This window comes from Syngnathus scovelli, chromosome 22 (assembly GCF_024217435.2).
Source record: "Syngnathus scovelli strain Florida chromosome 22, RoL_Ssco_1.2, whole genome shotgun sequence".
Classification (NCBI taxonomy): domain Eukaryota; kingdom Metazoa; phylum Chordata; class Actinopteri; order Syngnathiformes; family Syngnathidae; genus Syngnathus; species Syngnathus scovelli.
This window is the reverse complement of record NC_090868.1, coordinates 3,752,953-3,777,383: the sequence shown is the minus strand read 5'-3', so window position 1 is coordinate 3,777,383 and position 24,431 is coordinate 3,752,953. Positions and strand designations below refer to the sequence as shown.

At 42.9% G+C, this 24,431-nt stretch overlaps 1 protein-coding gene across 9 annotated transcripts; it reads right to left on the bottom strand.

Moving 5' to 3' along the window:
* Positions 1–4,462: 4,462 nt before the first annotated feature.
* On the bottom strand, positions 4,463–23,305 carry osbpl8 (oxysterol binding protein-like 8). Of its 9 annotated transcripts, none has more exons than XM_049760904.2 (25): positions 23,010–23,305; positions 21,575–21,623; positions 20,211–20,311; positions 16,986–17,022; positions 16,664–16,837; positions 12,652–12,725; positions 12,206–12,286; positions 11,900–12,001; positions 11,556–11,759; positions 10,917–11,001; positions 10,319–10,484; positions 10,026–10,251; positions 9,765–9,949; positions 9,605–9,686; positions 9,441–9,539; positions 9,239–9,335; positions 9,065–9,163; positions 8,845–8,942; positions 8,680–8,769; positions 8,390–8,526; positions 8,138–8,323; positions 7,979–8,066; positions 7,232–7,334; positions 7,061–7,166; positions 4,463–6,993 (listed from the first exon to the last, which is right to left on the bottom strand). In XM_049760904.2, the coding sequence occupies exons 3-25, from the start codon at positions 20,259–20,261 to the stop codon at positions 6,864–6,866; spliced, it is 2,700 nt and encodes an 899-aa protein (XP_049616861.1). In that variant the 5' UTR covers positions 20,262–20,311; positions 21,575–21,623; positions 23,010–23,305; the 3' UTR covers positions 4,463–6,863. The 9 variants fall into 9 exon arrangements, with proteins under 9 accessions (XP_049616861.1, XP_049616859.1, XP_049616857.1 ...); XM_049760902.2 differs by having other exon boundaries at positions 7,913–8,066; positions 16,664–16,834; XM_049760900.2 differs by having other exon boundaries at positions 7,913–8,066; positions 23,010–23,304.
* Positions 23,306–24,431: the final 1,126 nt, after the last annotated feature.

The window sequence follows — 24,431 nt, the reverse complement described above, 5'->3', positions numbered from 1 at the left end:
GTCATTTTTCTCCATCTCAGTGGTTTCTGCCGATCCCCTCGTCATCAACATCTTCCGTAAGGAGAGCTGGCCAGAAGCGGTGCCAAATTTAAATATTCATGCTTTGCGACCAGCTCCATGTGCCCCTTCCCCTGAACGATGATGGATATGCCTTCTTTTTTCATTTTTTCCTCCCTGCTCGCCCTACTTGCTCGCGTCAGAGAAAATGGATTATGAGGATGGTCCAAACCTCAGCTGGCAGCAGGAAGCAACGAGAGTGAAGCTAATATGGACCGCGACGACAGATTCTAAAAATCAACCCATGGGATGCTTACATCAAATATAAACATTATAAAACAAAATATAAAGTGATGTCATTTTCTATTTGTGTTTCTCAGAAGTGTCTTATTGTTTTTATTGATCAGTCATTTTTTAAATCCCTGGCATTTGTAGGGTGTGTAGACTTTTTATATCCATGGTGGCTATAACGAGCACTTAAGAGTGAATGTGAGGCAAACTGATTTAGGATGGGGGGGGGGGGGGTCAACTGGCAGCCGCTGCCTGTCCAGCGCTTACACAAGAGGCTTGATAAATACTTAACTAGCCCGTACCACATGGCGTAAACCCCTGTTGCATAACAAGCAGGGAATAAGATTTGGGAGACTGATGGGGTGGGGGGTGGGGGATGCGCTTGTATCCAAGGGTTACCAGCCCAGCCGCCAGCTGTGATTCTCTCGGCATTGTCGGCATGTTGCATCACAGGGCGAAGGAAGCCTCTTCTTATTATTCTCCTTTTCCGAGAGGTATCGAACGTGTTCTGGAGGGAGGCTTGAAGGTCGGGGCTAAAGTTGCGCTAATCGATAGTGTTAATCATACGAAATTGAATCAAGTGGATCTTTATCACCTGAAAAAACATCAGTGATGGGATTACGTTTGTTCGGCAAAGTTTGAGTCGAGGTCGATTAATCGGTGACGTCGCTGATATTTCCCATATTTTGTCGACCGGATAAAAACAAAATAAAAATACAATTCATCATAATCTGACTGCAATTCATGGAATTAATTGGAGTCTGAAAGTCTGCCTGAATGGAAGACGAGATGCCAAAAATCGTGATTTAATCGACTTCACTATTCAATTATTTGCCCGATTATTTATTAAAATATTTTTAATCATTAACAAATGTTCTTTACCATTATTTAATGAGATACACGAATAAATACAAAAAATGCACACTTACATTAAAATTAACCAACAAATTCTGTGTTGCTTTAAATCTCAACTGTGACCACCACGTTAATGATGAATTAATGATCTTCCCGGGATTTAATGGGATTATTCCTACATAGCATGCACTGACTGCTCAAAATAAAATGGATGGAGATGAAAGAAATCCAAATGATATTTTTTTTCATGCTAGGTTAATCGTTTGCTGTCATTGCTGCAAAAATCCCGCCGCCTCCATTAACGTTAATTAAGAAAAATAAAAATTAAATAACCCGCCGCCCCCTGGTCTCTTGACAGTGTTTAAAAATAGCCCGTGGTGAAATGAAAAAGCCTCAGCTTTGTGCTGTCAAGCTGCTCAGTAATCCTTTTCACTGGTGTCACTATACCCACACAGGGCCTGAGCAGGCCCTTCAAAACCAATGACGTTAATCATTACTGTCAGGGATTTAAAATATAATTTTTAAAGTCATTTGAACCACTAAAACTTCAGCAAACGACTAAGAAAAGTCTTCAAACCTCTTTACAGCACACTTACAGTACAACACCGAGCCCGGACATAATGATGGACCTGTGTCGGACTTTTCCATTGATGAGCGAGGACCTATGTGCGGGGCCCTCGAAAAAGACAAGTGGGTTGTAATCCCCAGGGTCAATAGAAAGTGCCTGGGTCGGCTCGTTGGGCCGTCATTGTCAGCGGCAAAGGCGGGGTCGGCCTTCAGCAACGTATGTGCTGAATACTGGATTGCGGAATGCTTCAAACTGGGATTGATGGTTCTGTCTTGTTTTGATGGACAACCACGTTTATTATGTTATACTCAATTTTCATAACTGCTTTCCCCCCCACAATAGATCATTTGACCAAAAATGAGATCTCCATCTATTTGGTGTTCCCCAGGGATGCATTCTAAATCCTCCCCTGTTTAATTTGAAATCTAACATAATCTTAAAGCATGTTTTTTGTCCCTAGTTTTGAATTAGTTTTTTGTTTTAATGTACCTTGGCATATTGCGGTACATACAGGACTGTCTCAGAAAATTAGAATATTGTAATAAAGTATTTTATTTTCTGTAATGCAATTTAAAAAAAAGTCATACATTCTGGATTCATTACAATTCAACTGAAATATTGCAAGCCTTTTATTATTTTTTGTTTTTTAATTGCATTACAGAAAATAAAGAACTTTATCACAATATTCAAATTTTCTGAGACAGTCCTGTAGAGTAGGATGCATTCAAGATGCCCTTTGCATGAATTTTTTCCTTGACTGCTTATCTCCAGCAATTTACGTTCCAGGCTCTTTCCTAGGAATTCTAAAACAAAAGCAATCAAAAAATACTCGCCTTCATTTCCGATATTGCCGCATATAGCCACTGCGTTCGGGAGAATCTGTAATGGAAAGTGAGCCCCTCCCCACATCTTCCTCTCCTCCGACTTCATCCACACTGAGTCATCCCCGCCATTCATTCGTGGCAACACTTTCCTCACACGAGTTTACCTTTCTGCTTTTCAAACAAAGCGTTAAATAGCGCTATTGCATTTAAGTTAAAGACAACTGAATTGTATTGAATATTTTGTGCTTGATTCGAAAATGTTTTCCAATTTATGATATGCCAGTATGTCCACGAGTGTAACCAAAGTGACGGCAAACATCTGATAAGGCGACGAGGACTCAGCAAATTGTCTGCCACACTAGACGGGCGAGCTGGCAACCGGAGGAGACAGCGCCTCAGAAATCTCTGAGTCATCGCCTGGCGTCCTTTGATTGCTTAGCAGCCACCCAGCCAAACCGCCTCCTCCTCTTCTGTTGTTTCAGCCATCAATCGCCGGTAAAAGCCGGCGCTAAACACTCAGACGATTTAAGGGGTCGGGCCGATTGCGGCGATTGATTAAAAGCTCGGAGATACAAAAGTTGGAAGGCCGAGGAGAGACACCCTGACACGTCGATACGTCAATGGGGTTATTCATAGCAGCATGAAGCGCTAATGCGACCTGAGCTTCCAAGAGACAAAGGAGACCTTCAGAGGGATTCCCTTTTGTATCACATTAAATCATGGGAGGGGGGGGGGGGAGAAAAAAATAAGTTTACATAAAGGTGTTTCCCCAAGTCATTCTCTCAGTGAAGACAAGGAGGGGGAGGACAGACCCCGCTGCAGGACAGACAGATGGGAGACCCGCTGCCCTCTGTGTCATTCAAGGGAGGGGGAAAAAAAAAACAAAAAAAGGACGATAGCACGCTCAGTTAATCCAGCTGTGAATGAGAGCGGCTCACTGCAGCAGTTCTTTTCATGCTCTGTTGATAGCACAGAGGTGGGGTGGGGATAAACACCATGCTGAGCCAGCAAAACCTCGCCTGCCATGCTGCACTGCACATTACCTCATTTAGTATCAATTAACCCATTCCATGCCATTGATTTTTAATAAGACCACCACAAAGTCGTGTACGCCTAGGGTACACAAGGGGAGTCAGTTTAGCGAGCCACCATTTTGTTCATGTTAGAGGAATATAGTAGTGAGGTGCTATGCTTACATAACAAACATGAGGTGTTTCCCCTCATGCTTCACGTTCTTCAGTCTCCATGGCGACCCTTAATCTTACAGTTTCACTTGCCCTTTTCTCCTCCCAATATCCTGAAACACCAGTCTGACAAATGTATCCTAGCAACGGCGACATACCACTAATTTTTTGGCCTAGTTTTGAATATTGTGCAATGTCCGCCCCACAAGGATGCGCTAACGAGGTGATTTGAGATGACTAAGTAATCACGTGACAGCCATAATAAGGTAAAGAGCACAGGACTATCAATACAAACAAAAAATAATACATAAAAGTTTCAGTAACACACTTTTCAGGTATTTCAGCATTATCTTCAACTTTTTTAATCAGTGCTCTAATATTGGCCTTGAAACCACTTTTCTGACATATTTTCTGCATGAGACAGAAAGACAGTTATTGTCCTTGAATAATAATGTGACACAAATTATTTAAAGAATATTTTCATGGCTTACCTTCATAAGCCGCCTCTCAGTGAATCACTTGTTTCTGCTGCCATCTAGCGGCCAAAATTATAAAGAAACAAGTCAACAAGCTCTGCAAAGGCAAATTTAAATAAATTAACTATAAGTGGTCAATACAGAAAAATTTACACATTATTGCTGTCTATATATACATACATATATGTCCTTACCATGATTTTATTTTCCTGTATGGACAATCATAAAACTATTATTCACAAGAAAACACAAAAAATGCCATTTTTATTTTATTTTTTTTTTTAATTATCATTATTCTGTGGTATATTACATGAGACCCCAGATGTCCAGGATGTTATGTTCAGTGCCTCGAGGATACAGTCAATCAATACACACATTAAGGTACACAGTATGTGGAGTGAGTTTTAGCTGATGAAGCTATGTGAGTACAGTGACGAGGACATGTCAAATAATGATAAAAAAAACAAAAACATCCAAAAAATCTAAGCAGGAATACATAAAAAGAATAAATAAGACTACAAGAGATGACAAGGAGTGGCGGCGTTACGCAGGGATCAGTATCCGGACACCTGTGAGTGCGTTACCATGGCAACGCCTTTTGGGCAAGGTGCTCTGCAGAGTCAGGTTCGTTACTAAGGCTTTGTATGGCACGTCCGCTCTGCAAAACTACAATAACTCCCACGCGTGACCTTTTCTAGACGAACATTCCCGTTCCATCTTCATCCCTTTCGGGGGGGAAAAAAAAGGCACTGGTATTTCTCCACATTCGAACATCTGGATAACTTTTAAGATGAGCGAGGCAATGAGGACTCACGGTAAGAAGACGAACGGGTACACACACACACACGGGCCAGCCGGGTTAACTCACCTCCCTGACAATGCTACCAAAGTTTTTTTTTTTTTTTTCTTCTTTGCTTAACAGTCTGCTGACGGCGGAGGCAACGGGATATGTAAACGTCGACAAGGCTAATGACAAACTCCGCGGTCCTCCTGTGGTTCCAGATGACACATTGAAACCAGATCAAACTGGATTTACATTTGCAGCTCCAACAGCGGTCAATTCCAATTTAATTGCCGATTGAATGAAATGATAATGAATCAATAAATGGCAGTAATATTAGTATAGGACACATTGTGATGCGTAGAAAATGTTTTGTTGTTGCGAGGAAATCCTGCTAGGTAATACACGCAGTTAACGGGACACCAAACTAATTATCTACACACCGAAACTGGCTGCTACTTACGCAAGCTTGGAATGATTCTTTTTCTTTGTTTACTAAAGTGATTGTAGTAACAGGTAAAAAGATTTGATCTCCTCTCGCTACTTGAATTGTCTAATCTAGAATTCACTGTGGCACAAAAGCACTGGAAGCGACGAGTGAAGAAAAACACTTGATTTATACGTTTAAAAAACGTAAATTGAGATTTTTTTTTAAATAAAATGCGATCAAGGTTTGTTTCGGTGCAATAATCAATACGGTTAGTAAAAAGTTAGAACTTGATTAATTCGACCTGCTTGCTAAGTCTAATTGGAAAAATGGAAGAAATTGAAAAACTGAAAGAAGCGCAGATAAACTACACTAAAAAGAAGCAAAATGATAAATAACTTAAACGAGATAAAACTCATATTGACATTACACATAACTGAATAGTATAATTGTGTAAATTTAACAGAAAGCCCCATTTCACCCCACAAAATTTATCTCTATTTTTCAAAATTTAGAGCTCAGTTGAGCTAAATAAAACTAAGCTAATGGCTAGCTAAGCTAAAACAAGTAAAGCTAAGCCAAACACTGCTTACTCTCACATAAGAAGCTAAAAAATAAATATATACCACGAAAATTGAACTTTACACTGAATATAAAATGCACACACTTAAGGAATGTTACAACACTTGTCTTAACTCGCAGTTAAATCCAGGAAGGCAGTTTTTAAGATGGAGTCCCAGAACGTTAAGCCTCACTTAATTCATGTCATTTTTGCCAGCTTCGCACTATTAAGAACACTTACAATTGTAGATTCAGTTAAGAAGAAGAAAAAAAAAAAAACGTGGGCAGTAGGAGCCAGATCTCGGGAGTCGATTTTGAAAAACATTGGACGTTTCCAGTGCGCTTGTGCAGAAGATAAAATATTGTACAAAGTGCTTACCACACTTTTCTAGCTGTACGCCACCCACAATAAAACATTTTTTAACAGTGTATTTTTTTTTTTGGAGTCACTTTCCAAGTGCTTAGAAAACAAACAAACAAAAAAACAGATTGGACCACTTTGGACGCAACAAAATAATAAAATAGAAAAAATATATTATCTAAGCATGAAAGGTCATTTCATGAGGAGAGTAGTCATGGCTCAAGAGTTTGTTGATGACATTCAAAATTAATGGAGTAGTTCCATTTCTGTCAGAAATAAAAAGGCTGTGCTCTTTTGTCTACAAGAGTCTCTTTGAAATAGTCACGACATTTTGGAATGAACCCGAAAATAAAAAATAAATAAATACAAGTCTGCCGGATTGGGGCATATTAGCTTCTTTTTTTAAGAAGCTCAAAACTCGGAAGTAAAATACATTCCAAGTCTTCTAATTTTGAGTGAATTTGATTCTTGAAGAGGATGGAGAGAAAAAAAATGGAGTCTGTTACAGACACTGGAGTGCATTTGTGATTTGCCTCTGCTACTTGAAGATGTAGTTGATGATCACCTGCAGGACGATGAGGGCGGCGATGACGAAATAGTCCCGCTGCTGCAAGAAGGAGGTTCCCTCCGCCCGGCTTGCCGTTCGACCCCTTAACACGCTGATGCTCCTAAGAACGCGAGGAATTTATTTCCGACGTACGATCCGAACGTCGACTCATCGTTGCTGAATCTCACCTGTTGATGTCCTGCTGTGTCTGCTTTATGGACTCAATGGCACTTTGAAGTTCGCTGAGGTCAGCACCTTTTTTACGCAGACGGCTGTTGTGTTTGCTCTTGTGTCCTGTCGTCGAAAAAAAAAAAGTTTCAATTTGGACCTGATACGCTTCAATGACGAAAGGGACTCACGTTCGCTTCCGGAGGAGTCCTGGCGGTCAAGTTCGGGTGAAGAACAACCGCTCTCTGGGCTTTTGGGTTTGTCGCTCTTGTGTTTTCTCTTTGGCACCGTTACCTACACACACACCCCAAAGACACACACACACATGCGCGTAAAGAGTTTAGCAAATATGTAACACTGCCTATAACAGATGAATTTACAAAAGCTGCGCACGGATTGAACAAGAAAAAAGATGACATGCAATTCACACAAACATGATGAAAGATGTCAGCAGTAAGTTAGGGTGGGGAAAAAAAAAAAAAAAGAAGCATCCGGATGGACCAAATGTGCAAATTTTATGTGTGTAATTTGTAAGTTAAAAAAAAAAAAAGGACAGTGAATGTCAGATGTGTTCCTAATATTATGGCCAGTGAGGCAATTTTAGCCACAAAACTTTTCTTCTGATTTCAACATATGTACGTTATCAGTGTTTCTGCTCCATCCAGAGAAAAAGCAGATGAAGTAACAAACTTCCATTTTGTGAAAGACAAAGACAGAACAAGGCAAGAATAAAAAAAAAAAAGGCAAAAACAGTAGGATTGAGATGATGAAATAAAAAAAAAAAAAAGTGATGAAGACAAAAAAAAAAAAAAAAGAAGCTGCTTAGATGATGGCTGAGGCGGCGAGATGTTTCGGGGGGGAAAAAAACCTACCTGGCACTTGAAATTGTCCCTCCGCGACCCCTGGTTACTCAGACTAATAAGACTGCCAGAACGTACCATGGGGGTGCGGTGTCGGACCTTGGTCTGGATACAACCGTCTTTTTCAAACTGGATCAGGTCGTTGAGGGGGTCCCATGGCCTCGTGCTGCGGAAGACGACCGCAATGATGAGCGCCGATATGCCGTGTGGTCATGTGATAGTCGGTGTGACACTGACTCAGCATATTTATAATGCCACTCTCCGGTGACGGGGTCCTGCTCGAACAGAGTGGAGTTCCATTCCTCGCACTTGGCTTTCCTCTCCCGCGCCGACTTCCTTTGACTTTCCTCCAGGATGAACTTTTCATTCGTGGCCTCCGTCTGGTCCTTGTTGTTGACGGCTCTCGTCACGTGCTGCCAAAGTCTGGAAAGAGAATGAGGTCATTGGATTTTGAATCACCAATAGATTTTGGTGATGAGAAAGCCTCACCGCTCCGATTCAAACTCGCCCTGCTCCTCGGGCGGGACGGTGCAGCGTGTGAGTCGGCTCTGCCTCAGCTCCGGTGTTGGGTTCCAGAACGTGTCCACCGTTCCAGTCTTCTTGTCGTTGATGAAGATCTCGCTGTCCTAACGGAGGGCGTCGTCACGATAATTAGCGGCCCAGCAATTAGCTTGCAAAAAAACCCTCCTGTAATTGCTACTTTCCACCACTAGTGGGCTACTTTTTCATAATGTTTGTAATTGCTTTTATCTTTATTTCTAAGTCACGAGGGATCTTACCCAGTGTCCCTCAAGAGTTGCCAGCACTTCCTTCCCCAGTTTGATCTTTCCGGAGATCTGGTTGACACTGTCGCTGCTTCCCAGGAATGGCTGTGAAGTATGTCCGTTGAAATGTTTCAAAATGAAATGAAACGTTACCTAAAACCATCTTCCTTGTCCTCCCACCTTGAGTTTGAACTCCAACTGCGAACTGTAGCCCGTCTTCTCACACGCAACGGTGATCTGACCACCTAGCTCCAAAGTCATGGTGCCATACAGGATGCCTATCATGGCACAAAAAAATAAAAAATAAAATGTGAAAAAGGGCACAATTCCATTTGAAGTGCTTTGAAGGATGTGAGCGATCAATAATCGTGATAAATCTTTCACGTGGGCACACACGGACCTTTACAGTGAGCGTAAGGCATGTTCATCACATAGTCCTCTCCACGGTTGAGGAAAGTGAGTCGAGCCTCGCCGTCCAATATGGCCGACAAAGAGTTTCCTAAAGAAATAAAAAAGGTGAACGGTAAAGACATTTCAATTGCTAACTTTCTCTTTAATGGTAAAAGTTGCGTACCGTAGAACTTGGACTTGGCAAGGATGCTTCCACTGAGGCAGAATCCATCCTTCCTGTTGCTGACATAAAAAGCTGACACAGGAGGATGATGGGATACCTGAGCAGAAGTGATGCAGTGAAAGATTAGATGCCAATGAAATATGAAATCAAAAAAATTCAAGTTGAAGTTCCAATGTTGGCATATAGGGGGCAGTGCCGTTACCTGTTCTGCGATGTAGAAGGTCTTGCTGTTGGTCTTTTGGTGGAGCCACATGCAGCGGTAGGTTTCGCCGATAATGGGGTTGTAAGGTTTCTTCAAGCCCTGCCAATTTAAAAGCATCTTAGACTCGATTCAAATTCTAACGTCGTCGTGCTCAAAATCCGCACCTTGGGCTTTTTGTAGAACCCGGAGATGTACCACTTGACCACTTTCTTCATCCGGTTGTAGGCGTTCTCCTCCACCGCAGCCCTGAATGTGGAAATAAACAGGAAATAGATGAAACACCAAAAACAAAGAACCGAGAAATAAATCCCGAGAGGCTCTTACTCGGACAGGAAGTCAGCGTGGTAGTAGTAGTCGGAGAGTTTATCCAGGAACGACCTCGGCTCCAGGATGAACGTGGGCAGGACCACCTTGGACAGATCCATTCCCGGTCGCACTTGTTTCAGGAGAGTCCAAATGAGGGACTTGTTCTCCTCTGACACCGTCTCCGTCTGGGCAGCCTCGCCCGCCTGGCAAAACACAGTCGGAGGAATTCATGGCTAAGTGTCAATCCTACAGCAGCTCTTGCCGGAGAACATTTATCACCTCGCCAAGTTCCTCGTGAGATTGCTCCAAGTAGGACGTTTCCCGCACGTGCTCGTTGGGGTCCATGTCCACGTACGAGTCGTCCTGTCGCTCCGATGTGTCGCTGTCGCTCTCCTCGCTCTTCTCCAAACCTTCCGGGTCCGACTCTTCGTGGTCCGGTTCCCCCTCCCGGTCGGACTTGTCTGAGTAGAGATCCGGGTCTTTCAAATGGTCGCTGTCGTTAAACCTAGACGGTAAAAACAAACCACAGGGATTAATCAACAAAATCGATTGAGGTATTTCTTTGGACTTACTGGAATCCATGGATGTTGTGGGCACGTAGGAGGCTGTAGAAGTTGAGGGAATGTTCTCCTCCAGATGCCAGCGTGCTGATATCTTCCTTGCCTTCGCGGATCATGGTTCGTTTCAGCAGGCTGGAGCACTTCAGGGCTAGTTCCAGGGCGTCCATCCAGCAACGACCTAAAAAAACCAAACCATACATACTGTATATAAAAGGGTGTGTGGACTTATGCAACCAGATAATTTTCATATTTCCCATCTCATTAACGCTCTGAGTTGATTAACAGCCATTTTCACATGTTTCAGTATCATGGACACAACCGGCACAAGCTTGTTGCTTGTTTCAGCACCAAGGACAGTTACACAATGTGCGAACACCATTTGTATATTTTAACACCTTAGGGAGAGACGAATCACATTTGGAGATTTTTGCCGAGCATTACATTAGTTTCACATTGACTTCCCAGTTGAATTTAAAATCACTTGTATCTCAAATCATTTTTTTCTGTCATTAAAAAACTGATGTGCACATATTGACCACCAGGCGGCAGTATAACACATACGCCTAATACATGCGGATTTAACGACGACTGAAATGCACGAATGACTTACCATCGGACTCTGAAGCCGCACGGAAGATGAGGTGGCTGCTGGGTAAAGGCTGAGTGATGGAGCCCACCGCTTCCCCTTTGGGACCCTGAAAGGACCTTGAATTATTTATACGCACTAATTGGAAAGCCAGCGATGCACATGTTTTGATAGTGGAGAAAGCAAACTGAATGGCTCGAGTGTTTGAGAGCTGTAATCAATAATCAAGAGGAAACGCTACAAACACAAGTGTGGTTGAAGTGGAATGGATGCTTTGTGCGTTTTTTTTTTTTTTTTCCGCTCAGATGCGTCCTTCATTTTGCACTTGCCATTCACATCCTGTTTAATTCATCGAAAGGGAAACAAAAGGATTTCGTGTTGGGCGAAAAGAGCATTTTGCATTTAAACCGCTCACGTTATTCTTATCCTGCCATTATGACTGAGTAATAATCCGGGATGGTTTTATAAGGTCGTCCTTTGTCATGTGTCACATTTTTAAAAGGATCATTTCGGATTTCCGCTTGGGTCACGAGGCTTCCACAAAGCAATTTAAATTCTAACAAATTATAAAAAATTGTGACTGCAAAGTATAATATAAAAAAAATATGAATCAAGGAAAACCAAATTAAATCAATTTTCTGGGTTGCCTCGACATATTCTGACCTTGACGGCCCAGATGGACTGCTCGAGGGGGTGAAATAGCTTGAAGCAGAAGCCGTCCTTCTTGGAGGGTCGCTCGATGAGCTCGCAGGCGTTGAGCAGCACCGTGCCGACCCACTGGCCGTTCTTGTGGGTCTTGTAAATGAGCAGGACGCCCGGTTTGAGCACGCACCACAGCTTGGTCCAGCTCTTCAGCGTTCCCCGGATCTAATTAAAAATAAATAAATAAAATAAAATAATAATAATATAAATAAAATTAATTAAGTTACTTTGATTAAATTTAAATGTTTTTTTTTGCATTTTTTTTTTAATAGAATCAAAAAAATAAGTATGGCTTGTTTCCTTACCTTCAGCCAGTCGGCCATGACAATGACCGAAGGATCCGTGATGGTGCTGAGCAGCTCTTTTGTTGCCCTTTTCTTCTCTTCCCTGTAATTTTTCTTTTGGACCTAAAGACAGCATCATCACACTTTCCATAAGCTACAAAATATAATCAAATTACATCATAATTTACCCGCTTAACAGGGAAACTTGTTTCTCCAATGTCAGCCTAGTATGACATCAGGGTGTACATAACAGACTGACGTCTTAAGCATGTTTGGATAAACAATGTGTAAGCTGATTTAAAGGGTGTGTTGTTGTTGTTTTTTTACCTTGAGGGACTCCTTCTTGGTGAGCTTGCCTCCAGACGCAGACACGTCCTTGTCTGAGCCATTGTACAGCTTGGTCTCCGACTGCGAAAAATCAATAAGAAATTATTCGAATGAAATAACACGACTTCGTGGATTGCTTTCTAGAATATCCAATTTCAAAGCGCCATTTAATTTTCAATCTGTGCTCTTCGCCTTCCTCGTAAAGGCTTTTCACCGAAGCCCAAAATTAGCACACGAGTTGAATCAAGCCAATCAAAGGCCTCCAGTCGGTGTGGGAATACGTCTGGCAGCGAGCTACGCAAAGCAATCTGGGAGTCATCTCGAGCCAGACGCGGATGAGAAAGGATCATTAAGTCGGGTTAAAGAAAGCTGAAAATAAATGCCGGCGTAAGAAGAAATGCGGAAAGTTCCATAACAGCAAAAGAGGCAAAACAAACTCTCATTACCTTGCTCTTGGATATGGAAAGCGAGTCCTCTTTCAAAGGCAACGACAAAAGGTCCTCCTTCCCTCTCTCGAAACCTACGGCGAAACGAAAAAAGTCAAGCAACGCTAACAGAAATTGTCAATGACAGTAAATACACAAGGGCTCCCCCTAGTGGGTGGTAAAAGAAACCACGAATAAATCAAACTGCGTCATTGTTACAATGTGGTAATATTGGTTGTGATGCATGTAATGGCAAAAAAAAAAAAATGTTTTCACACGAGTTTAAATCCCGCCAGACCATCTGCACCCACTTGACGCACATCTCCATGCCAACCTCTTGCGGTAAAGACGTCAAGGGCAATTCAGGCACTTATGGCATGACTCAGCATCTTCTTCCTCCATATTCAATAGTGGGGCATGAGGGGCAGTTGGAAGTTTTTTTGTCTTGTAATACTGCGGCATGATGCTGCAGAGTACCAAGCCTCATCAATTTGCAATCAGGCTCTGTCAGATGCCTGACTAGCTTTTCTTTGTTTACTCGTATTCGTCCTTTTTGAAGGGGATACTGGCGATTGGTTGAAAGTCGAGCATCGTACTGAGTCAGAGTTACGTGACAAAGCGGTGACGCAAAGAAAAAAAAAAAACGACAGATTTTTTAAGGAACAGATTGACAGCAATTTGCCTTGTGTGGGATTTTTGCCAACTGCCTCATTATTATTTTGGCAGATGTCTTGGGAGAAGAAAAAAAAACAAAAAAAACATGCCAGCTCCACTAAAGGGAAAATTAAAACAAACTCTCGCTGTGTGTGGTTAAGAATTCAAAAGATAGATTGAACAGCTTTGAACTCATTTTCATTCAAGAGATTTTTTTTTTTGTGTGATCATACAGCATAAAAATAACTTGGCAGATTTAAATGTTTTATTCCTGCTGCCGTCGAAACACAAGTGATTTTTATTCAATAAAATATGAATAGAAAAAAATAAAATAATGATCAATAGGAATCAGGAAAAAGGGTTTTTAAAGACTACTTGGGGGTATTAAATCCTAAAATGAGAAAATAAAACCTCAGCCAGCATGAAATAACCATTTGATATGATATTTGATATGTTGCCCATCAAAAGGTTAACTAGCCTCTCTAAGGAACAATCAATGTTGAGCGACCATTGATTTTCAGTCTGCCTATCAACAAAGGTGACTCACCCACAAATTGCAATCGGCGTTCAACCAAACTACATTTGCACAGGCAAAACAATACGACGGAGCAATGAGAGCAATTCGAGTTAGCGATCCAAAAGCAAAAGACGGAATTCCCTTAAGCTAAAGTGTCAACATATTTTACGAGGCTTCACCTCCTTTGGTAAATACAAAGCACATCGGGCAGTTGCCATGGCAATAACAGAGGATCCCGTTTCCCGTCGGCACGATTGCAAAGTAGCCGTTTCACCTCAAGTTACTTCCACGGGTATTATTGGATGCGTTCAAGCCACAAATGGACCGAGCGGGAACTACCAGACACAAGTTACACCTGCTCTAATGACTCAGCATCACGAAAAAAATAAAATACAAACACGTGTCACTCACAAGGCACAACTACAAGCCGGACTGACTAGCTCTACCTACACCCACCTGACAGCGAAATGGGCGACAGCTCGTTATAACCCCCGAAGGAGGCATTGCGGATGAGTTTGCGTCCGTCCGGGTGCGGGGGTCGCAGCGAGGCCGTGCCGCCGCACGTGGAGAAACGGCGACGCCCCAGCAGGCCCTCCTCCTTCATCATGGGGGCCGGCGGGCGATCCCTCGGCGAGCGGGGGGGAGGGAGGGGCGAGGGGGGTTGCGAAACCCCGAGAAGGTGAATGGGAGGGCCAGGGGGGGTGGGTCGTGCTCCTACGGCGAGCCGGGCAAGTCAACCAAAACAAGAGAAGACAGAGCTCAGAGTGGAGTGCCGTATTTCCTCGATGCTTGCCTCAGCTGACTGCTCCCCCCTCCCTCTCTCTCTCTCTCTCGCTCGACTGTGAGCGATGAGGCACGCGGAGCAATGGAAGTACCTCACTGCCCCCTCCTACTCACTCCCCTCCAGATAGGGGAGGAAAACTGAGGGCCGGGGGTGGAGCCTTATTTTACGTCTACCATTCATTTTTTTGCCCAACAGATGATGTGAAGTAAAAAAATAATGACAAAAAAAAGGGCTCGGCGTAAAAAGCTCATAAGTGACCTCGCCGTGACACTGCGACCGATGGATTACAGGTCAACGCCAAAGATTGAGCAAAACACGTAGGTAACCTCTGCTCGGATAGTAAAAGCTGCAGGTGGACGCTAAGACCCCGGATTAGCTTTGGAACAAAGAAGCTTTTTCAATGCTGTCATCTCACCATAGACCCCCCCCCCACTGAAGGAACAGCAAACGTGACAACATGGCATGATTAATTACACCGAGTGAGCCTCCTCCTTCTCATTCGCCGCCATGAGAGGACACCGGGAGGCGAGGATAAAACGAAACAGCCTTTCATTCCAGTTTGAAACGTCGGAATCATTTCCAAATTGGCTTACTTTAGATCCACACGGCGTCAGCCCAGACAAGCCTCCGGCCATCCGAGCGTAGCCAAGTTCCCGCGGCCATCGTAGCTTCAAACCGACTTCCACTAGCTTCCCTGTTTGTCCCTCTTAAGAGCGCTCTATTGTTGAGGTCGTAGGTTAAAGCAACAACACGGCGAGCAGATTGGCCCAGGGCGAGGATAAGACCGGCCTTGCGATGGAACCAGCGCCCTGCTAACAGGCCGTAATCCCAGAAGCTGAATTTAAATCCGCGCTGACCCCAGCTGCTCTTCTGCTACCTTTGTTGTCGTCATGAGACGTTTACGTTTTCCGTGGGTATTCCAGCCACGCAATGGCTACGTCAAACAGCCTTTTCAAGGTTTATTTTCGCTTCGCTGAGTCATGAAGAGTTGGGGCGAGGACGTGCTGATGATTAGTGATGATGCAGTCATTCCACTAACCATGCTTAAAAAATAAATTGGCTCAAAAAGTAGCCTTTTGAAAATAATAATTCAGATGTCAAAATAATTTGACTTTCTCATTAAACAATGTTGATAAGCTAAACACATGCTAACCCAACATAACATTACATAGAAGAGTCAGTAAGCTTATTAGCAAGGCCGGAATAATTATTTCAGGACATCTGGTGAGTGCGAGCTATGTGCGGACATTTTGCACACACCCACTCACCACTTTGATCATCACGAGTCATGTCCTTTTCCGCCATATGTCTCAGCATGACAATTCCACTTATTATTAAATCGTGGAACATGAAAGTAAATGCAACTATTAATATATATATATATTTACTTTAGGGAAAATTCATGACTTTAATGTCAAGTCGTTTACTGTGCTGGTAAAAAAAAAAAAAAAAAAAAAAAATCTTGCACTTCAGTGAAAAACAACCACCACCACTTGCGATCCACAAGAGGGCGCACTAACACAACAATATAAAGCACAGTGGAGAAACTCGGTTTCTTTTTTTTAACTGAAGTATCATAAATCACTTTAATTCGGTTTAAAAAAGGCACCTTATAAGGTAAGGCTGAGGACAATTTAATGAGCAGCAAAGAGGCCTTGTAAACCACTTGAGAATGAATGACTCATTGTTTCTGTGCTGGGTGTCTGGAGGTTTATAAAAAAAAAAAAAAAAAGATTAAAAAAAGAGCACAACCTCAGCAGCTGGGCGCCAAAATGAAATCCATTTAAGGTTAAATACTTCATAAATAAAGCTACATGTCATAGCAGCTATATAATATATTTTTTATTTTATTTTCATCTTATTTGATCGTAAATAAAGCTACATGTCATAGCAGCTATATATTTTTTATTCTATTTCTGAATGAAGGTTCTTAATTAGTTTTAGTACTATGCAAGATTAATAATTTCATTAAAAAAAAATCGTAAAATTGTGTGGTGAGAAAGAAATAAAAGATCATGAGTGATGATTCACATGCAACGAATCGTATTTATGCAGGCAGAGAAAAGTATCGACTATACCGTGGCTGTAGCTGATGCCCGAGCTAAGCGGAGACGGAGAGGCGAGATGTTCCCGGCTGGGTGTTTGGAGGCCCGCCTCCTTGTCCTTGTCCTTGTCCCGTTCCTTCACCTGGCGCTGGCTCATCCTGCCTGGCGTCAGATAGACGGAGTCATCACCGGACACTACGGCCGCTGCTGCAGATAAAGTAAACATTTATCATTATTTGTACACAACTAAAAACAACTTGTGCAACCGACAGCTTCTTGACAAAAGTTGTCGGTTGCACAAGTGTGCACACCCTCATTAAGCAATTAATTGCGGCATCTGAGGTTAGTGGCTTACCAGAGGTTGCATGAGGTTCTCTCAACTCTGCAGGGTGCTATCAGGTGTGAAGGGGGGGAAAAAAAAAGGTACGAGCAGGATAGAAAGAAGGCAGGGAAACAGAAGAGGGGAAAAAATGGAGTGGAAAGTAAGATTAAAAGAGCGGGAGGGAATCCTCCGTGCGTTGTCAGCCCGTTTTGCGTGCAGCGGCGATCAACGGCAAGGAGGGGGAGGAAGCAAAAAGGACAAACAAAACAAAAAGGGAAAAAAAAAAAGACATTAGTTCAACTCAAACATAAACACGACACAATTAAAAATGGCGAGGGACAGTGAAATGATTATTTTTTTTTTGTACAGGTCAATGTGAGTCCCTATTGTGACCCGACAGCAAATCAATCAGGCCATACTAAACGTCCTCCCTCGGCATTTTCCAATAGAAGCTACCGGAGGTTGGTGCGAAGGACGATATCAACCTGACACTCTCGCCCAACGCAGGCTTCGTTTCATTAGACGATAGCGTTTCAGCATGTCTGTCTTCAGACCGGGGGGACAAGTGCGGGTTGTTAAATGATGTGGGCGGCCGACCTCACGCGGCGACTGATTAGCTTTCATCCCTGCAAGTGGGAGGCATGAAAGTGACCCCGTTTTTTTTTTTTGACATTGGCGGGACGGAAATGATTACGATGTTGGTGAGGCAATTTAAAATTCAATTGTGTTGGGAGATCATGCAAACAATATTGAACGGGATCGGCCACCAGGGGGCAGTATACGGTACATAATGCCAGTCACAACTACTCAGAACGAAGCAGTGACATTAATCATTTCACGGACGATAAATAATATATGCCTGTGAGTAATATTTTCTAAAGACATCTCAGGAAGTATCTGAAAATGGATTTAAGATCTGTAAGTGAGCCATTGACAGCGTCCCAACATGCATGGCATCAAAGCACATGACATCATAACAGCCATGAAAGATTAGCACGCTACCCAAACATAGCTTTGTCTACATTGCACCACTACAAGAAGTGTTTTTGTTTTCATTCAACCCGAAAGTCTCATGGGACTTGAGGAGAGGGCATGTTTTCTGTCTGCCGGTAGATCCGGAGTCCGGGCTATTTAATCTAATACAATTCTGCTAAGTCCTCCTGAGAGAGGAAAAAAAAAAACAGCTTCTGGAACGTCAAATATTGCACACAAGAATCGCTGCCAAAATGTAATGAGAGGTTTGGCTACTGGGTCTGCCTCTTTAAAAGCTGTCCTGGAGATGAGCGCTTCCTCAAGCTGTCAAGCCACCTCAGAAACGTCCCTTCTGCCAATAGCCTTGATCGGGTCAATTTATTGCTCAGAACCTTGGAGGAGCAGCAGCAGCAGGATGACCGCTCGTGTATGCAGTTGTCAACCAACCAAAGTCGCATTTACAACATTTACGCAAAAAGAGCAAACAAAAAAAAAAAAAACATTTTGAGTGAGAGGTCTCGGAAGGAAAACGACTACACATCCGTCACACTATTTCCTGTTTGCTACTTTATCCAAGGCCTCCTCGTTGGAGGCAGATAAGAGAAATGCGTACCGTTTGGAGCGAGGTGATCTTGCTGCTGCTGTTGCCGTGGCGGCGCGCTACGACCGAGCTCCGTCATCAAGTGAAGGGAGGAGACAAGGCAGGGAGCCTCACTAAACATCACCCCGCCTTCTTCTCACGCTTTTAACACAACCACTACCGGGGGCCTCTCTGTTCCTCTACTTCCATTTTTAATTGGATTCTTTACGACATCACAAACTAACCTTGCCTCTTTCAAGAAGTGAGAAAAAAAAAACAACAATCATCATACAAATCATCAGAGCGCCGCTCAGCCACAAAGACAAGGAAGTGGGCGTTTTGTAAAGGGCTGAAGTGGAAGCCACAATTGAGACCTTGTCTTGTGTATGGAGGCAGTTATCGGAGCGCTAATGCGTCCTGGGGGACGGCCTTGTCGCGCTCATGTTGACTGAAGCCCTTCTGCACCAATAAACCAAAGCGAAGCGCATCAGGCCACCGAAAGACACGTGCGCGACCACCCGGCGGCGGTTAGCATGGAACGTGAGCTTTAAAGAACTCGGCTAGTGTTCACCAACCCAACTATTTTAAATTGTAGCTAATCGTCAAAAAGTGTTTTTCCGGCTGTGTGGTTTTGTGTACTATTTACCCAACACACACAACCAGCTAAAAACAAAAAAAACGTTAGCCTATTTAGCACATTTTTTTGCATAGCGTTAGCATTGAGCTAGCAAACATTAAAAGTGACTTGGTTGTTCTTGTTAAGAATTGAAGGCAATTCATTCAAATAGGTCTTTTGGTAAACGGGACACTTTAATGGCTGACTTTTTAGGCAGAGCACACGCGTGCATGGTTTTTGTACCAATGGCGAAATCGTCCTTCTCATTGCAGCGTCAATAAATCCATGGGGTCTAACTGTGGATGTCCGTGTGTGAAGGCAACCTGGCCTAATTCCCAGAAGCTCTCATCTTTTTTTTTTTTTTTTTTCAAGAGCCCATCATTTCCACAGCCGGACCCCATTAAGAAAGCAGCGAGGCGGCGACAATGCGGTCTTCATCTCGTACTGCCGTGAATCGTAATGAGCGTTTCGGTTATGACACGCTAGCGCACACGGGCATCCCTTGGCACTCTGATCAAATTCTTAAAAAGGTCAGCAATCAAAAGAAACAGTTCATCGCCGATTTGACTTTCAGAAGCCTTTAGTCATTAGCGGCTTAACCATGCAGACACTTAAAAAAAAAAAAAAAAGGGTGTTAATAATTATTCATGCCACGCTGAGAAAAGGTTTTTGGGTCTGCAGCCCAATAATCCCATAGTGTATTTTTTTGTGTGACGGCTTGAGAGAGCGAGCGATGCATTGATGTTATCAAGCTATCGGCAATTATAATTGCACTCCCACTCAGTGGGAGAAAAAAAAAAAAAAAAAAAGCTACAGGGGGATTACGATGGAGGTGAAATGAAAGGACAGAACGGCAAACATGGGAGCGGAAATTTAAGTGGCACTGCTGCAGCTGACTCCAGCTCCCATCAGTCACAGACTTTATGGAAGCGCTTGAAATAGATTGTGAGTTATGCTCTTTCATAAATTTATCCGGGGGGGAAAAAAAAAACACATGATTGAAGCAAACGCCAACTGTGTCATGACTCAGACTTACCGCAACGGTGATACTAAAAAAAAAAATCATGTACACGATAGTGTCTGGACTCACCAAAGTGCTCTCGGTCTCCTGTTGGGACTCGGAAGAAGACTTCATGGTCATGTTCAAGCTGAGCCGGGGGGCCTGTCAGCGCTGCTCAGATAAGTGCATATCTGTCAGGAGAGTGACGCAACACAAAAGGAAATGATTACAGCAGGAACTGTCAACGTGGAGACTTTCAATAAACACCATTGTCAAGATCCGTCAGCTGGTCCCCCGGAAATCTCAATTTCTTTTTCTCCCATTTGCCTTGAGCTTGATTCCCCTATAGAAGCATCGAGGCGTGTCGTTGTGTTTAGTCCTTGGCTCTTCCCACTGGATGCCACTTTGCCTAGTCAGTGGACCATGCCGACTCGGGTTCGGTACAAAACGTGTTGGTCACGTGCGGCATCGGGTAATTTACATTGGTTGGTCCATTTAAATCATGCGACTGTCCCAGTTTAGCATGTGCTTGAGGGAAAGTAAACGCAACAGTCCATGTAGGTCAAGGAAGAAAGAATATTATTGAGGAGGGGAAAGACCAGAAAGACTCTCCACGCTTCGCTTTTTTTTTTTGCCAAAAATTGTACATTCCCCATTTTCCTTCTAATAGCCTTCTTTCAGCATGAATCCAAAATGGAAACAAACTTAGTTTCGAATCATGATAGTGTGATATTTAGCAGAGACGTGAGAATATTTTCCCGCTGACAAAACAGGAGCAATCAGCGATGAAGAAGAAATGACCGTTTAGGCTTTTAATGAAGTTTCAAGAGACGCATTGCGATTTGATCTCAGATGTTATCAGAGTTTTCCCTCTAAATGACAATAATTATGTTAATATTTCACCGGGAGAGTGTCACCTTGTGCTATCCCAAATCACACAATACTTAGGAGAGTGACACTCGATCCGCCCGGAGCCGCACGCGGGACGGGAATGCTGATGAGCCGGACCCAAGTACCGAACCCGGCGAGGTGTCAAGGAGACTGTGATGACCTCAAACACGTTTTCAATCCTCTTAGCGGCGAAACAATGCAACGTTTTTTTGCACTGTGGGCATTTAGAGGGCAGGGAATTCGGCTACTACAGAGGATGTGCGGTAAAAAATGTGCCGTGACGCACGCTGACTGATTTGAATGTTTCTGTGTGTGTGCAAGAGAGCGATACCTCTTACGTAACAGCACAAGAGAGCGCAGGAGAGCAAACACAGGTGCCAACAGATGTTGACACATTCTAAAATGCATTTCTTATTCCAAAATAGTAAACGGTGATGAGTGTCAACTCGCATTAGCGTTGGTTAGCGGTCATGCTAACCAAACTGTGGAGTTATTTTAAAGCTATTCGACACAACGGACTACAAATGCAGCATGCACGTGGGTGAGAGAGAGAGGGAACCTACCTCGTGCAGCTTGGGCAGCAGAAGCACCATAATATTTAAAACACAGACTCTGCTAGGAGGAAAAGATACAGAGGGAGAGAGAGAGGGAGAAAGAGAGAGAGAGGGGGAGAGGGACATTGAGATGACATCACCATATTTTCATCCGCCTCCTATAAAATGTAGGCTGGTGCTGCAAGGCTGCCAGCATCTGCAGGAGACTAGCAGAGAGCGCCCCCTGTGTGTGGCAGTTATGCAAGTTCTTATATTGGTTTACCTGCATTTGCATTTACTTGAATAAAAATAAGGAAGTATAAAGCAGACTGCAACTGTCGGTACCCGCCAACTCGTACGCGATGCTAACCTAAACGGGAACCGACCGAGTGTTAATCGATAGATGGCCGACTTTGGCATCGTATGGAATCTCACTGGGGTCATTTTCAACCTGTTTGTCTGTGTGGATTTGTGCAGACAGTGTCATGAGGATATTGATATAATTTCCTGTTTGTAACTTCCCCAAGTAGAAATACACGTCAAGACAACGTGACAGTCATCACCGCTAATCGTGATGCCCAGGTTTTGTAATAAGATAGCTATTTTAAAAACCATGCTTCTTGAATGTTACACAATAGAAAATAGTCAAGGCTTCACTGCACACACACTTCATTGTTACCAGATTGAAGCGCCACTCGAAAAGGGAAGAGAATGGACGCTCCATTTGCTTGGCAAATTGCTAGTTGGCTCTCGATGCTAATTTGGCATGGAAAGTCGGGAATAAGCAGCCATTAACAATGCAAATGTGTTGAATTGGGGGGGACAAAAGCGTTGAATGTACAAAATAGACCAGCCATCAATTTACCTATGCAAATACAACCATGTGGATATATGCCACTTGAAATAGAACTGGAACATTCTTAACCCCAACTGCATTACAATGCGGCAGCTAGAACATTTGCTAATTCCAGTTCAGTTGTATTTAACTTTTAACAGTTGCAGCTCATGAGATTCAAATTCAATCTATGGGCGATACATTTTAATTAATTACGTTTTCTCTTATGACTAAATTGAAACGCATAATTGATTTACAGGTGCACAAAATATTTGACACTTTATCTCTGCTTTTATGGTGCACTAGACGAGTTTCAATTCACCGTTGAGTGGCGTTACATAAATGCATTTTGCCTGTCTCGCATTCTGCTCCAGACGAGTGAAAGTGGTAACATAGCACCGCAGGACTCAATTATGCGTGGGAAGTCAAGCCGAACAAAACATCCACAAAATGTCCTCATACAAACCAAGTGATGCACTGTTAACCTATATTATTACATAATCGTACAGTCTGCTCGTCTTCTGCAGAGGTGACTCCAGCGTAAACATTAGCACAGCTAGCTGTCTTTATCTATAACAGCTGCTTGAAAACACTTACAACTGTGCCTTATTTGACATATTTTGTACTCACCCATGACGAAAATGGCTTGTAAGAAGAAAATGCTTCTTAAATCCGCGTCTTTCTCAAGCAGGGTTTGTCAGACGAGTGCCATTTAGCCGACATTTAATATTCACTGCGACGTTTAATATTCACAGGTGAGCGTAGGTATTATTACTTACTATCCCCATGGTAAAAATATAAAGATATATATGTATATATGTGCATATAGAATTGTTTAAGCATCGAATAAAACACATTAAGACAACTTGCTAGATGCTGCTACATCAGCTCAGATGTGTCAGATTCTCAATTGCTATAATGACAATAATTTTGGTGAGTTCCGGTTATGTACTTTCAAAATTAAAGCATGCAAAAAAATGTTTGTAAAAATGGCTTCCACTTGAACCCCTGTTCCATTGAATTTCCGTTTTTTCCGTGTTTAATGTAGTTAAATGTAGAAATGATTATTTTCAAAGTTTTTTTTTTGAAGAGTAAGTGAGTTATCTTATCATTACTTCGTCACGACGATATTTTGTTTTGAAATTAATTGTTTTATATCCTGCTTTTACGAAGGTGGACGAGTCCTCCCCTTTTGATGATTTTTATTTACCTGGCCAAATAATACCAACACAATGTGTTCGTTTTTACTCAAAAGTACTTTAAAACACAACTATAAAATGATATTTTCCTGGTAATTGTAAATGATGTCATGATTCCTACCAGGGACGTGCGGTCAGAGGAGTTTCTTTAGATGAACAAAACGGCTTTACAAGAGACCTTACGAAGGCTATGAAAAAAAGTTCTCCAGCCTTACGGCAGGGGGTGCTATTGATCCCGGGATGCTTCATGCGCCTACCTGTAGAATAAGTGATCTCCCGTTCAAACAACTGAGGAGCAGTCGTTCATTTGTTTCGTTTTTCATTCGGGTTTTTGTCTTCCGTTTTTACATTTTGTTTAAATGCGGGTGTGGCACTTTTCACTTAAACCAAGGGTGTCGACCTCCAGTCCTCAAGGGGCCGCGTTCCAATATGTTTTCCAAGTGACCCTCGTTAAGCGCACCTGCGTGAAAAGTTGAGGGCATTTTCACGCGCTGCAGGAGCCCAACTTTTCACGCAGGTGCACTTAACGAGGGAATCTTGGAAAACATGTTGGAATGCGGCCCCGAGGACTAGAGCTTGACACCTGTGACCTTTGACCATGATATTTCCCTAATAAAGTGGCTTGTTATTAGGTACACTTGAAAATGGCGGTGTACCTAATGGAGTGTCCTTGTGACATCACAGATCAAACAGCCAATCAGAAAGTGGGGGTGAGGGCAGGTGGGGCACTTTTCAGTTAAACCAGGGGTGTCGACCTCCAGTCCTTGAGGGGCCGCGTTCCAATATGTTTTCCAAGTTACCCTCGTTAAACACACCTGAGTGAAAAGTTGAGGGCATTTTCACGTGGTGCAGG